General features: G+C 59.1%; 1 protein-coding gene and 1 long non-coding RNA gene across 10 annotated transcripts in view; one reads left to right on the forward strand and one right to left on the reverse strand.

The window, feature by feature from the left end:
- The window catches only part of AKT2 (AKT serine/threonine kinase 2), a 47783-nt gene that overhangs the window by 25363 nt on the left and 7870 nt on the right, over nt 1-14550 (reverse strand). For 3 of the 9 annotated variants that reach the window (XM_070557774.1, XM_070557783.1, XM_070557782.1), the window contains exon 2: nt 3736-3863. In XM_070557774.1, coding sequence (XP_070413875.1) covers nt 3736-3781 — 46 coding nt within the window. In that variant the 5' untranslated portion in view covers nt 3782-3863. Of the gene's footprint in view, nt 1-3735; nt 3864-4505; nt 4916-6661; nt 6761-6967; nt 7698-14550 lie in introns of those variants that run through there. The other 6 variants (XM_070557778.1, XM_070557777.1, XM_070557780.1 and 3 more) reach the window with 6 other exon arrangements.
- LOC139073496 (uncharacterized) lies at nt 4947-9044 on the forward strand. Its single transcript, XR_011522294.1, has 2 exons — nt 4947-5074; nt 7637-9044. It is a non-coding gene; the product is annotated as an uncharacterized lncRNA (long non-coding RNA).

The raw sequence follows: 14550 nt of genomic DNA on the forward strand, positions 1-14550 counted from the left end.
AAAAAAAAAGAAGATTGGCAACAGTTGTTAGCTCAGGCGCCAATCTTAAAAAAATATATACATGTATCAGATCATAAATATAGAAAATATGACCCAATTTATAAAATCTATATAAATACAGATTATAAACGTGAAACACATGACCTGGGATTCCATTCCTAAGTGTATACCCAAAAGAACCGAAAACAAGTACTCAAATTCTTGTACACAAATGTTCATGGCAGCACTACTCACAAGAGCCAAAAGGCAGAAAAAACTCATATGTCCAGCAACAGACATGTGGAAAAACCAAATGTGGTGCATCCATACAGTGGAATGTGGTTCGGCCATAAAAAGGAACCAAGTACTGATACACGCCATGACACGGATGAGCCCCCAAAACACTACACTAAGTGAAAGAAGCCAGACACGAAAGGCCACACATCGCAGGATTTATTTATATGAAAGGTCCAAAATAAGTAAACTCATAAAGACAGAAAACAAACTGGTGGCTGCCAGGGGCTGGGAGGCGGCAGGAATGGGGACTGACCGCTTAATCAACACAGGGTTTTCTTTTAGGGTGGAGAGAACGTTGTGGAACTAGACAGAGGCAGTGGTTACAACACCGTGAAGGTACAGAAGGCCACTGAATTAACACTTCAAAATGGTTAGTGTTGTGTCATGTAAATTTCACCTCAATTGAAAAAAGCAAAATAAAACTTGAAAAACTCACCTATGCTATTGGAAGTTAGGGGAGTGGTTACTGCTTGGGGGGGGGGGGCCTTCTGGGGACTGTCTTGTTCCAGCTCTTGATCTGGACCCTGGTTTGGGGGTGACTTTACGACCCAGGCACTTACCTGTGGTGTTTTATACATCGCCAAGAAGCCAAGAAAAAAAGAAACATAGAAGGAAAGGAAAATCGTCCTCACAACAATCTCATTTTACAGATGAGGAAACTGAGGCACAGAGAGGCTCCATCACTTGCCCAAGGCTCACGGCTGTTAACTGGGAGGGCTAGGATTGGAACCCGAGTTCGCTCTGTCCAGAGTCCACGCTCTTGCCCACTATGCTGTCGGCCTCTAAACTGGCAGGCGGGGCTGGCAGAGGGCGTGCTGAGGCTGTGTCAGAAACGTGACCAGCACGTGGCAGGAGCGACTCCAGCAGTGTTCCTCACTTCACCCATTCCTGGAGCAGAACTTGCTGGGCGAGAGACAGCCTGTGGGCCAGGCCTTCAGAGCACTGGTCCAGGAGTCAGAGGGCCCAGGTTCAAACCCCAGTGCTGTCTCCTTGTCGCTGAAACCTGGGGCAAGTCAGTCTTCTCACCAAGCCTCAGTTTCTGGTCTGTAAGCTGCCCGCCCCACAGGGCAGCTATGGAAGCGCGGCAAAATCAAGCTTGCCTAGCGCAGAGCCCCGTGCCTGGCACACAGTGAGCTGGGGCTGCTGCTGCTTCAACCACCAGCAGTGGGGTGGAGTAGGTGCCAAAACAGCAGCCGTGAGCAGGGCCCACCTGGCCTGGCCTGTCTCTGTCGGGCCGCTGCTCAGAGTGACGGGCACCGGGAGGCCCAGGAGCACCGTGTGTGCACGTGCATCTGTGCTGCGAACCCAAGGCAAGTGTGTCGCACCTAGGCCATCCCAGCAGGGCGTCTGCCCCGCCCCCACAACATGAATGGAGACACTGAAGCCTAGGAGGGGCTGAGGTCCATCTGAGGCTATCAGCAGCCCTGGACCAGACAGACCCTCAGCCCCGCAAGAGTCCTCCGGCCACCTCCCAGCCCCTGCCCTCCAGCCCAGGGAGCCACAGGCCTGGGGAACCTCAGGAACCCGAGATCCTGACATGGCCTAAGACACTTCCACCACCCACACAAACAATCCCAATCATTCATTCAACAATCAGTTCTTGAGCGCCTACTGCGTGCCAGGCACTTTTCTAGGCACTGGGGATACCACAGTGAACAAGGCAGATAAAACCTCTGGCCTCAAGGAGCTGACAAGGCCATAGGCCTGGGTGGCCAACCCATTTTACAGATGTGAAACCAGGGCTCAGAGAGGTGACACAGCTTGCGCAGTCACACCAAGAGGAAGTGGCAGAGCCAGGGTTAGAACCTTGACATCTGCCAAGGTTCAGAAAGCTCCACAGACAGCCCCAGACTCAGGGCCCGATCAGGGTGGGGGTCTAGGCCGCGGTGCCCCGAACGTCACCCCTGTCTGGAATGGGGAGTGGAAAACGGGTCTCCCCGGCTCAGTCTGATGGGGGAGCCTGGCCTGGGGGGTCCCCTCCGTCCCTTGTCACTGCTCCGTCTGCAGCTGGGTCAGGGCAGGATGGAGGCGGCGCTTCTCGCAGTCCCCGCGGGCCAGCCCATCAGCCTCCCGGCCCTCTTCAACAGGCCCAACCGCCCCTCTCCCAGGCTCACCCCCATGCTACCCTCAGACCTTATTCAAACGCCCCTTCTCAGTCGGCCCCCCACCCCAGCCCCCTCAGTCCCTCTCCTCGGCACGAGCACCCCGGACACGCGCGCCTGCTCGGGCGCCTCCCACCTGCCCACTAGGTGTCAACTCAACACGAATGTGGGATTTTGCCTGTCTGGTTTGTGGCCGGGTCTCCTGTGCCCAGAAAGTGCCTGAGACAGGAGCTGCCGCATCCATGTGGGCTGAGTTAATGAAAGCGCAGAGAGCGGCCACCGCAGGCCCGGCACCCTCCCTCCCTCCCTCAGGGAAGTCCCCTCCTCCTCATGGCAGCAAGGTCCTTAAGCACGTGGCTCTGGGGACAGGCGGCCTGGGGTCTGAGGGCCTAGTCTCTTCGTCTCTGCCCTGTGAGTGACTTCATCTCTCTGGGCCCAGCTGCCCACCAGCACAACCGGATCAGGTCACACCCTGGCTCACGACATCCTGGGCTTCCAGTCGCCTGGAGAGCTAAGACCCAGGCCCCTCCGCGGTCTGCAGGGCCACAGCAGCCGGATGCCACATCACTGTCCACCTCACCTCCTCACCCTCACCCTCGCTCGCTCTGCTCCAGCCATTCTGGCCAACTAGCCGCTGTTCCAGGCACACTCTGACCTTTGTCCTTGCTGTCGCCCTCACTCAGCTGTGTGTGGGGCTCACTCCCTCACCTCCTCCAGGCCTCTATTCGCTGTCACCTCCTCAAAGCAGCTTCCCCAACCACCCTATCTCTCTCCAGTCTCTTCGCCCTCAGCGTTCCTACTTCTTACAACAGCACTTACCACCACCTGATATCGCGTCTGCTTATTTGTTTATTATTTGTTCCCACCTCCCAGTGCAATATAAACTCTATGAGGGCACCACGGTGTGCCCAGAGCCTGTGACGGCCTGGCACCCCACACACACGTAATGAGCATTTGCTGAATGAATGAATGCTAAATATCGCCTCGCTGTGTTACTTCAGTGAACTGACTTGCCCTCTCTGAGCCTCAGTTTCTTCATCTATAAAGTGGGGCTATGAATGAGATCACTACTGCAGAGGCACAACTCGAGGGCTGGCCCGTGAGCTCATGCACAGTGTCCAGGGAGGACTGGAGCCTGAGCCCCAGGCAGATCCACGACTCCCCTGCCCAGACCAACGTGAAGGACCCCACAAGCTGGGCCTGGAAGGAGCGAGTGACCTGGGGCAAGTAGGCGGGGCTCGGGATGCCAGCTCCTGCGGTGGTAAGGACCCTGCACCTCTGCCTCCCGTGGCAGCAGCTGCCGGGGGACCACCAGGGAGGGGGAGACGCCCAACCCAGTGGGCAGGACCACCCTTACCGCGCTTGTGGAGCCAGCCTTCTTTGATGACAGACACCTCGTTCATGGTGGCAGCGTGACACGCTGTCACCTAGCTCGGGACAGCTCAGGGCAGCAGGACATGCAGGAGGTGCAGTGGACAGAGCAGTCTGCAAAACAAGAGAGGAGCTTATCAGAGAACAGGGGGACTCGGGCGGCCCCTCCCGCAGGCCAGCCAGGCTCCGAGGCCTCTGGCTGCTGTGCTTGTCCTGATCAGGGTGGAGCCAGTGACGGGGGCAGAGCCCTGCCCTGGGGGCCCAGTCTGAAGGGGGACATGTGGTTGAGTCCCCAGGGACCCTAATCTGGAGGGGGGAGGCCCCAAGCCCCTGTCCTCAGAGTCCTACTCTCTGGAGGGAGCAGAGCTCCCTGGCCAACGTGCAGGCCAGGCCCTGTGCTGGGGACACCCAGCCCCTCCACCCACCTCACGCCTGACAGGCTCCGCCCCCTGCGTCACTCCCATGCCCCAACGCTGAGGTAACCGGGATGAATCAGACAGCCCTGGGCACCTGAAGGAGCGCTTACAGCCACCAGCATGTGCCTGCCACCCCCCAAACACACACACACACTCTCTTGCTCTCCTTTCTAAACCAGGGAGCCACCAACCTGCCACCTTTAGTAAACCAAGCACCCCCACCCCTGTGTCAGGCCACCCCAAGTCACTCCCTCAGCCTCAGTCCCTCCTTGTCCCCACCAGGGGACAGAGGAAGGACAGGTCTCGGGCGCTCCGGTTCTTGAGCAAGAAAGCAACCTACTGCGTATGCACTTGTCTGGGCCCAGGAGCCAGTCCTCAGGGCTCAAGGGAGGCCCTGGTCCCTTCCCCGAGACCTCCGCTTCTGTCCTCAAGGGCCAGCGGCCGACAGACTGACGGACGCCGAGGCCGCTGCTCCGTCTCAGGTTCCCAGGGCGGAGGGGAAAAGGGCGGGAGGCAGCCACCAGCTGGGCCTACCTGGAGCCGCGGGCCTGGACAGGGGCCACGGAGCCCGAGGCGCCTTCTGCCTTTCCTGGCCTGGGGTTATTTGTGGACAGCAGGTCAGGAGCCGTGGCAGCCTCCAGAGAAGCGGCAGCTGGCTCGAGGGACAGCGTGGGCATCAGCTTTCTCTCGTGCCCCAGGGGAGCTGGTGGGCCGGACACACTACTGCCTGGCATGTGACAGTGGCCGGCTGCCCGGCCCCAGCAGGGAAGGGAGGGGGGTGGGAGGCGGCGGAGGAAAGACAAGATGGACAGGGACGGGGAAGGAGCCGGCGGGCTGAGGACCCACGGCCTGCACTCTGAGCTGCAAAGGCAGGGCCCGGAGCAATGACAGGGGCTCCGTCCCCACCAGGTAAGACCGGCGCCCCAGGGGGCTCACACCCCACGGACCGAACCCCAGGACCGCCAGAAACCTGCTCCTAAGTATCCCGCCAGTCTGAGCTTCAACCTCTAAGGTGACCAGGCTCCCCACCCTCCTCCTCCCACCCTCCCTAGGCCTGGCTCAGGTGCCGCACTGTCCTCCCCAACAAGGGTCCCATCCCGCCTCCTCCCTGGCCTCCCCCCTCCAAGGTGTCCCCCTTTCAGCAGCTAGAGGGACTCTCAAACCCAACCCAGTCTGTCTCCTACTCCAAACCCTTCCGTGGATGCCCTCGGGCCCCGGGAAAGAGCCAGGCTTCCCGGCTTGGGACTCAAAGCCCTTCGAACCCGGCCTCCGCCGACCTCCCTTCCAGCTGCCTCCCGCCCCTGCTCAGCCTGGCAGGCTTCCACAGCCCCTACCCCTGCCCCCCAACCGTGTCCCTCACCGGCCTTCTCCCTGGGCTCCCAGCCTCTGCTCTCAACCCCTGCACCCCATCTACACCTGGCCCTGGCCCTCCCCATTCAAATCCCTTCTGTGGCTCCCCAGTGCACTCAGAACACAGAAGGCCCCGCCTGAGCCAAGAGGCACCTGGAAAGCCCTCGAGAAAGGCTAACGGCATGACAATGATGGCACCTGGCACAACCCACCTCTCCAGCACCCCCCTCCCCACCCCTACTCTCTGCCAGGCTTCTGTCACTCAGGCCCTTCCCTCTGGCCTCCATCTCTATACCTTCTGGGAGCTCTCCCTCCTCCTTGAGGCCTCAGCTGAACCAATGCCTCCTCCAGGAAGCCTTCCTGAGCTCAGAGGGTACGCTCTGTGCACGTCCTTGGCCAATTCCCCCCACACCTCCAAGTGTCACCTCAGGAGACCAGCACAGCACCCGATGTCTGTTAAGTATACGATGAACGACCCCAGGTGTCCCCAGCGGAGCCCCAGGACCAGACACAGCCACGGAGACACTGCCAGAGTCTACTCAGGCCACCGGCTTTTCTGAGTGTGTCCTAAGCTCCAGACACTAGCCTGGGGCCCAGAGACAGGGTGTCAGTGAGACACGGCCCTGCCTTCACGAAGCTCCCATCCCGGTGGGGGAGGCAGACAGTCACAAGGCCAGACAGCAACATCAGGAGGTGGAGAGGCACTGGGGAGAAAAAGCAAGCTGGGGAAATGGACGGCAGCACGGGAGCTGTTAGCACGTGGTGTGGGCAGACGGGAGCAGGGAGGGAGCCATGCCGACATGGGGGGAAAAGAACTGCAGGCAGGGGAACAGCAAGTGTAAGCCTCTGAGGCAGGAAGGAGCCTGAGACTGCCAAGGGGCCGCTGTGGCGAAGGGCTGGGAGCCAGGAGAGGTGGGCGGGAGAACCCGAGGGCCTGGAGGCTGCGGGGGAGCTGGGAATTCCTCCTCTGCACAGGGGCCGATGCCGCACCTGCCCCGTCGGTCGGAGCTCAGCTCGGGATAGTGCCCCAACGGCTGGCATGGAGAACGCGAGGTCAAAGGAAGGGCGGATGTGAAAGGAAAGGACGGGGCCAGGGTCCAACCTCAGCTCCCCGCTCCCTTCTCCTGCCCGGCCTGGCAACCTCACCTCTCCAAGCCTCCGCGATTCAGCAGCAGCGCTAAAGCACCCACTGTGTGCAGACGTTTGGCCTCCTGCCTGGCTCCCAGTGGACACCCAAACATGTGGCTGCCACGATCAGAAAGAGAGAAGTGAAGGCAGCCAGGTGCGGCCGAGAGCAGTCAGGGATGCAGAGTCCAAGAGCCACCGCCAGCCAGGGGCCTGGAGAAGGTGCCGGAGCCCCCGCGCAGTCTCCAGAACACTCCCAACCACCCCACGGAGGGGCTGTGACCATGCCCGGGGCGGGGAGAGGCTCAGAGAGGGGACGCCATTTACCTCGGGTCTCCCAGCTGAGTGGCGGGGCCCTGGCCACTGCTCGGTACACAGAGCTGCTGGTTACATGCTCATTTCAGCGACTCAGAGGCCAGCAGAAGCTTGTGCGAGGGCAGCGGGAGGAAGTGGAGGATCCCTCGTGTCCTGCCAGGATCCTGTCCCGTCCTCCCACTGAGGGTGGCGCCTCAGCGGGGTGTCCGTGACGCAGTCCCGAGGTGATGAAACACAGGCACTGTAGCCAAGAGGATGGCCTGCTCCCCGGGGAGCTGCCGACGGAGGACGCCCAGGCGGGAGGACAGAGACCAGCCTCTGGAAGCCGGGTGGCAGCATGCAGGGGCCTGCCCTGGCCGCCTGCCCACAGGCAGCACACCCCACGCGGGGAGTACCCGCACGGCCCCAGCCCCACTCGCTGCTTCCTAGGGTGTCCGGGGCTGGGTGTGCTGAGGGCCGGGGCTGGGTGTGCTGAGGGCCGGGGCCAGAGCTGCAGCTAAAGGCTAGAGGTGACCCACTTGGCAGGCAAAGTGAAAAGAGCAAGAGTACCTCATGGGAGAGGACAGCTACACAACCAAGAAACACACGCACTCTCATTAGTTATGAGGAAATGCAAATTAAAACCACCCACCAGGATGGCTGAAATTTTTTCTTTCTTTTTTTTTTTTTTTTTTTTTGGAGGAAGTGTAGCCCTGAGCTAACTCTGCCACCAATCCTCCTCTTTTTTGCTGAGGAAGACTGGCCCTGAGCTAACATCCGTGCCCATCTTCCTCTACTTTATATGTGGGATGCCTGCCACAGCATGGCTTGACAAGCGGTGCCATGTCCACACCCGGGATCCGAACCGGCAAACCCTGGGCCGCCGAAGCGGAACATGAGAACTTAACCGCTGCGCCACTGGACTGGGCTGAAATTTTTAAAACTGATACGGCCAAATGTCGACAAGGACGTAAAGGACTCGCCACTGGTGGGAGCATAAAATGGTTCACCCTCTATGGAAAACTATTTGACAGTTAAGAATTAACACCCAACACATGCCTATCCCATGACCCAGCAATTCCACAGCCCCCCAAAAGAAACATGTCTATTTGTTTACCAAAAGACACGTACTAGAATGTTCAGCAGCAACACTCACAGTAACCTCCAAACTGGAAACAGACCAGGTGTCCACCGACAGGACAGCGGATAAACAAACAGGTGAATGCCTCCCGTGGGGCACTGCTCACAATAGGAAGGACCCAACTAGTGACGTACACGACAGGGAGGACGTGTGAGCACAGCACACTGAGCGGCAGAGCCAGAGGCGCGGTGGCACAGCCGGAAAGAGGCCACTCACAGCCCCTTCAGGACGGGCGCCGGGCCTTGTGTGTTTAGGGCCGCCTTTCTGCGAGGGTTTTGGGGACCAAGGGTGTTCTACCGCGATTACACAGGGCCTGGTCTCACAGTGACTCGTTATCCTGTACCATATAAAACGCGCTGAACAGTTTTCTGTATTTTATGACCAAAGAAGCAACAATGAAAAACAACACAGGTCTGGGAGTCCTGAGGACAGAGGGGAGCCAACATCAAGCCTCCTGGCTTCCGGGCCTTTCCCCACCCCATCCCACCCCCAAGGCTGGCCTGCCTGGGTTTTCCCCGCAAGAAGGCCAGCTCGCCAATGACGGAGGACGACGACCCTGCGGTCTGGAGGATCCGAACTTCAACCCCGCAGTGCTCTGCAGCCTCTTGGCCGTGTGGCCGCAGGCGAGTGAGACCCTCGTGTGCCCTGCCGTGCCCCGCCGTTCAGCGATGAGCTGAAGCAGGGACGTGCACCCAGGAGGGAGCGGGCAGCACGGAGGGAGCTGGGGGCAGACCCTGGGGTGCGCCTGACCCTGCACGGAAGAGAACAGGACGGGAACAAAAATGACCACCCTCAGCAGCCAGCTCTGAGCAGGAAGTGGGGAGGCGATCGGAGAGGGGTCCCCAACAGGGCTCTGACTACCCTCGCAAGGTTTATTTCCTAAAATAGCTGCTGAGTACACGAGTGTCACTTGACTTACCCTATCCTGACCTCTCAAACACTCTAATACATTATTTAAAAATTGTTTAAGACACTCTTATTTCTATCTGCCTGACTCGTGGGTCTTGTTTTTCAATGGTTTTGGAACCATGGCTCCCCCAGAGGCTCCATCTCCCAGTGCTGGGATCAGATCCACGAGAGACTGACAGGACGACGCAGGGCCAGGCAGAGAGAGGCCCTCAGATGACTGTCTCGTCCTAGCGGGCAGCCCTGGAATGGACTGGGGCCTGGGGAGGGTCCTTCCAAACCTGTTTCCTCATCTGTAAAATTTGGGTCACGGTGGTTCCTGCCACTTAGAGGGTTGTGAGGCCTCGAGGAGTTCCAGTGCTTCTGTCCTCACCCCTCCTACAGTCGGGACCCCGTGACCACCTGAGTCAGATCCCATTCCCCCTCTGCTCAAACCCTCCCGTGTGCCCACCTCACCAGGAGTAAAAGGCAAAGTCCTTAAAGGAGCCCCAGGATCCTACAAAATCTGAACCGTCCCCACTTTACTCCTCCAAACACACTCTACGTCAGTGGTGCCTCTATCATACTGGGACACAGCTACCTCAGGGCCCTTGCACATGCTGCCCCTTGAATCAGGAGTGCTCTTCTCCAGATATCCTCAGGGCCCACCCCACTTCCTTCAGCCTCTGCTCACATGTCACTTTCTCTGAGAAGCCTTCCTAACCTCTGTAGACAAAGGTGCACCCACTCTACCTCCCCTCACTCTTTATGTTTCTTACATTCTCCAAGAGCGCTTGTCACTGACGTTATTACACACTTACTTATTTACCAGTTTATTGTCGATCTCTCCCCACTATGGTGTCAGCCTGCTAAGGGCAGGGCATTGCAGGTCCTCGGAGGACTGCACTGTGCTGGGTACACAGGGAGCACTTCATAAGTGTGTACGGAGTGAAGCCCTGTGCCCACGGCAGGCTCCCAGTCAAATCCCTTCCTCCCAATGCTCAGGTTCTTCCTCTCTCGCCCCCATCCCTGACCTGGCTTTGGTGCCAGACAGCACAGACAGGATAAGTCTGGTAAAGGCAGACGTGGCGGGGGGGGGGGGGGGGGGGCTTCTGGCACTGCGACCCCCCCGGAGCCTCTGTCACCTGCCCTGTAATCTGCACCTTACCTACAGCTCCTACAGCAGGACATGCTCAGGAGACAAAGTCAAAAGCGACAGGACCCCGCCGTTGCACAGGCAGCACCTGCCAGTGGGAGTGTGGGAGAAAGGGCGCTGGGGTGGGCGGAAGGCACCAGCCCCCTCAGGCTGGCGTCGTGGGAGGCACCTCAGCGACACGGACAGTGGAAACGCGTGTCCTCGGAGGATGCTCTCCTGCAGGAAACCTTCTGCTGGGCGCGGAGCTTCCAAGTGCTGGGCCTCAGCCTCAGACCCGAGCTACCTGGGGTGCGTGATTCTCGTCATGGAGGCTGCTCTGCACACGGGAGGAGGCTTAGCCGCATCCCTGGTCGCTACTGCTCAAGCCAACAGCACATCCTCCCCACCAAGGTGAGCATCAAAAGTGTCCCCTGGGGGCAAAGCCACCCCCAGGTTGAGAACCGCCGTTCTGAGGGTATTATGGCTGGAACAGTGAAACCCTGGGAGCAACCCACATGCCCACAGTAGGGGTCTGGCATTGCAGTCCTGGCTAACGCGGTGACAGGACTAAGAGGAGGGAACACCCACGCGGCCCCAGCACCCGCCAGGCACACCTAAGCGCTCTGCACAGGCGAATTCACCCTCACGGCGACCCCAGGCGCCTTCACCCTCTCCACTGTAAGGAAGAAACTAAGTCACAAAGTGAAATGGCTTGCCCCAGTCACCCGATCAGGAGGTACGGAGCTGGGCTGGGGCCCCAGGCAGCCTGGCCTCGCCACCACACCGCCCCACACGGCCTCCAGAGGCAGGCAGACCTGGATTCGGGTCCCTGCTCCCCGACTTTACAGCCTCCCCCCGTCTCAGTTTCCCTCTCTGTGCAGTGGGATGGGCTCAGCACAGCGTCCCGCCCTGACTGAGGGTCCGTCCACCCGACAGACACGCCACAGCCATCCTCCGTGCCAGATCCAGCCTCCGCGGGCCGACACTGCCTGCCGGCCTTCACTGTGCTCACGGCACAACAGAACACCCGGGCCGACCCCTTCTCTGACACGCACACCAGCACGCACCACGTGGCCAATTCTGACACGCTTATTTCTTCACAGGCTGACACGACCGAGATCGACAGGCAGCTCACAACCCATGTGTAAGTCTCACCAACAGCATCCTTTTCAGAAAAGCAATTCCACACGCAACAACGGACCTCACGGGGGATGGCCTCTTAGGCGGAAGGCGTGAGGAGGCACCTGTCTAAGCGCCACATGCATAGGAGGAATTGTGCCAAAGGGCCCAGAGAGGCCGCATAATGGCTGAGGAGTCAAGGTGGCCTAGGGAAGCACAGGCATGCCAACCTCAGCCCAGCCAGCTGCTGTGTGGCGCTGGGCGAGCCACTTCCCCCTTCCTCACCTCGGTCTCCTCACCCAGGTATTAGAGAGAAAACAGAAGGTCCCTCCAAGGCTGTCGTGAGAACCAAATGAGTTAATCCACAGACAGCCCTTGGGAGAGAGCCAGTACAGCAGCTGCTCCACACCTGTCAGGTGGCGTTACTTCCTCTGCTCGGTGGGGACATGGGGACCCTCACTTCCTACGTGCTACATTTCTGTAACACGTCGATTTTTACCTATTCCACCTCCTTGGTAGGAAAGTGGCATTAAAGATACTTTTCCTCTCTTAAAGGCCACACTCCCCCCGGGTACCCCATCTGTCTCCTGGGAGCAGGCAGGGCTGGAGGCAGGCTGAAGATGTGGGCAGGCTGCCAAAGATCCTGGGAGGCGACAAAGTACCAGAGCAGACCTCCTTCTCTTCCCCGCCGCCCCCCACACCTTCCCCCTCCCTTGCCACGCAGGGCCTTACAGCCCCCACAGAAATCACGGCAAAGGCCGTGCCTGCCTGGCCACAGCCAGAGGGACTGTCCAAACACAGCTCTGACTGTCCCTCCTTGGCTCAGGGATCACGGCCAAGGCCTCATGGAGGCTCCAAGTGTCCACCTAAGGTGACCCCTGCCTGTTCTCCAGCCTCATTGGCCAGCAACCCCACCACACACACTTGCCCCTTCTCTCAGTCCCTCAACACTCCTCCTTTCTCTCACCCCAGGGCCTTTGCACATGCCAGTCCCCTGCCTGGCTCCCTGCTCACCTATCTTCACCTGCTAAATCCTTACTTCCTTGGGGAAGCCTGCCCTGACTGTCCCCTGCCCCACAGCATGTCACAGACCCTCAGAGCTCGGCCCTCCTGTCCTCTCACAACACCCCCCTCTACTGTGCTCAGTCACCTGCACAATGACCTGGGTGAGAGTGCCTCCCCACAGGACTGGGAGCTGCTCAAAGTCTGGCCTGGTCCTCGCTGTGTCCCCAGCCCCACCCAGCACAGGCCAGGCCCAGAGCCTTCACTAATTCAGGGTGGGGGTGGCTAACAGAACCGCAGCTCCTAGTTCCGCCAAGCAAAGGTGAAACAAAAAGCCTGCATTCATTCATTCCACAAATATGGCCGCCACGCTGTGTCAGCGCTGCTGGGTCGCCAAGGAGGCAGCAGGGACCAAAACAGAACTCCCTGCCCTGGGGGTTTATAGGGGGCGGGGCGGGGGAGCGCGGACAGACATTAAAATGACTGAGTTAAATAAGCCGGCAAATTACAGAGTACATCAGAAGGCGACAATGTTATGGAGAAAAGCAGCATACGGAGGACTCAGCGTGTGGGAGGGGGCGAGGGTTTCGCTTTCACACAGGGGGGTCAGAGGAGGGCTCAGCGACATGGGGGAAGCTGGGCAGAAACCTGAGAGATGAGGGGGCCACGGAGAGACCTGGGGAGAGGGCTCCAGGCTGAGGAAGAGCGAGGGCTGGCCGGTGTGGGATGGTCAGGAGGTGACGGAGGGGAGCGAGGCCCCGTGGCTGAGGAGGAAGCGGGCCCCCTGGCTGGGCAGGGCCTGGGAGGTCCCTGTAAGGGCTGTGGCTACTTCTCGGAGAAAGACGGGGAACTGTCGGCTTGTGGGGGGATGGGGATGCGGCATACACTCCCACCATCTGGCTCACTTGGGGACCACGAGAACTCACACTTTACGGATGGGGAAACTGAGGATGGGAAGGAGTCACTGAGTACCTAAGGCCAGGCAGTGGGACACAGTGGAGGAGACGATCACGCGGTCCCACCTTGAGCCTCTGCCACCCCCCTCTGCCCTTGCTCCCAAGAGCCACAGCCCCTCCCCCAGCCCAGCATCCCTGACGCCCTGCAGACCTGGGCTGCACACACCAGGACGTGCGCACACATGAGGGCCCTCCAGTCTGGCTGAGGGCTTCCTCCCTCACAGGCCTTCCTCCGCACCATCATCCTCTGCCCGTCTCCCTGGCCAGGAGCTCCGCGGCACGGCCTGATGGGATGAAGCCCCGTCTCATCCTGAGGGCACCTAGGAGCACAGAGGCAGGGTCCCGACCATGGCTAACACTTATTGAGTGCTGACAACAGGCCACGCCTGGATTAACATTAATCCTCACAGCAACTCTAGACATAGATGCTATCACTATCCCATTCTCCAGAAGAGGACGCTGAGACCCACGGAGAATGAATCATGAGCCCAAGATCACACAGCGGCTGAGTGCAGGAGATGGCTGATCCAGCCAACAGAACTTTCTCGAACGATGGAGCTGAATTTGTACTTTCATTTAATTTTAATTAATCAGAATTTAAATAGCCACATATGGCTAGCATACTGGGGGTACAGCTCCAGAGAACCTCTGCTAAGGAAGCCCGGGAGCCTGAAGGCAGGAGGAGGGGTGGGCCACCACAGATGCTCACAGGTCGTCCCAGCTCGAGGAGAAGCTGCCACATGACCCCAGCGCTCTGAGCCCTTAGCCACTCAGCCCAGAGAGCTGGAGCAGGGCTCGGGGGTCCACACCTGCAGCTGGAGCCCTGGGCGACCCCAATCCTGACCACACATCCAGGCTGCGCGGGCCGTTTCTCTGCACCTCAGCATCCTCGTCTATAAAATTACATCTTAGTATCAACCTGATCGAGCATATGTTATTCCAAAACATGCTTTCTTTTGACAACCCAGGGTGGTCATGGGAACCCAATGAGACGTCTTTCCAGCACAGCTGGGGAGGAGGAGGCCAGTATCTTTGGAAGACAGGCAGCAACTACACAAAGGCGAACTCCCACGTCAAGGGCCAGCCTGAACCTCCCCAAGTCAGAGCTTGGAAATGGCAGCTACATTAATCCTGTCGCTAGTCGGTTAAAAGGAATCATCCAGAGGATTCATGACATGCCTCTATTAAGTTTTTGAAAATACCATCTAAATGGAAACACACAGCTACAAAAAGTAGACAACTCACACACATGACCCCAAACACAGGCTCGACACCTACCCTCACCCCCCCCAACCTCCAGGTCTCTGGACACCAGTTTGAGAAGCACGGCCCTAGGCACCCCAGACCTGCCTGCGGGCCCTGGGCCCTGCCACCCTCC

The sequence above is a fragment of the Equus przewalskii genome, chromosome 9 (assembly GCF_037783145.1).
Source record: "Equus przewalskii isolate Varuska chromosome 9, EquPr2, whole genome shotgun sequence".
In the NCBI taxonomy this organism is placed as follows: domain Eukaryota; kingdom Metazoa; phylum Chordata; class Mammalia; order Perissodactyla; family Equidae; genus Equus; species Equus przewalskii.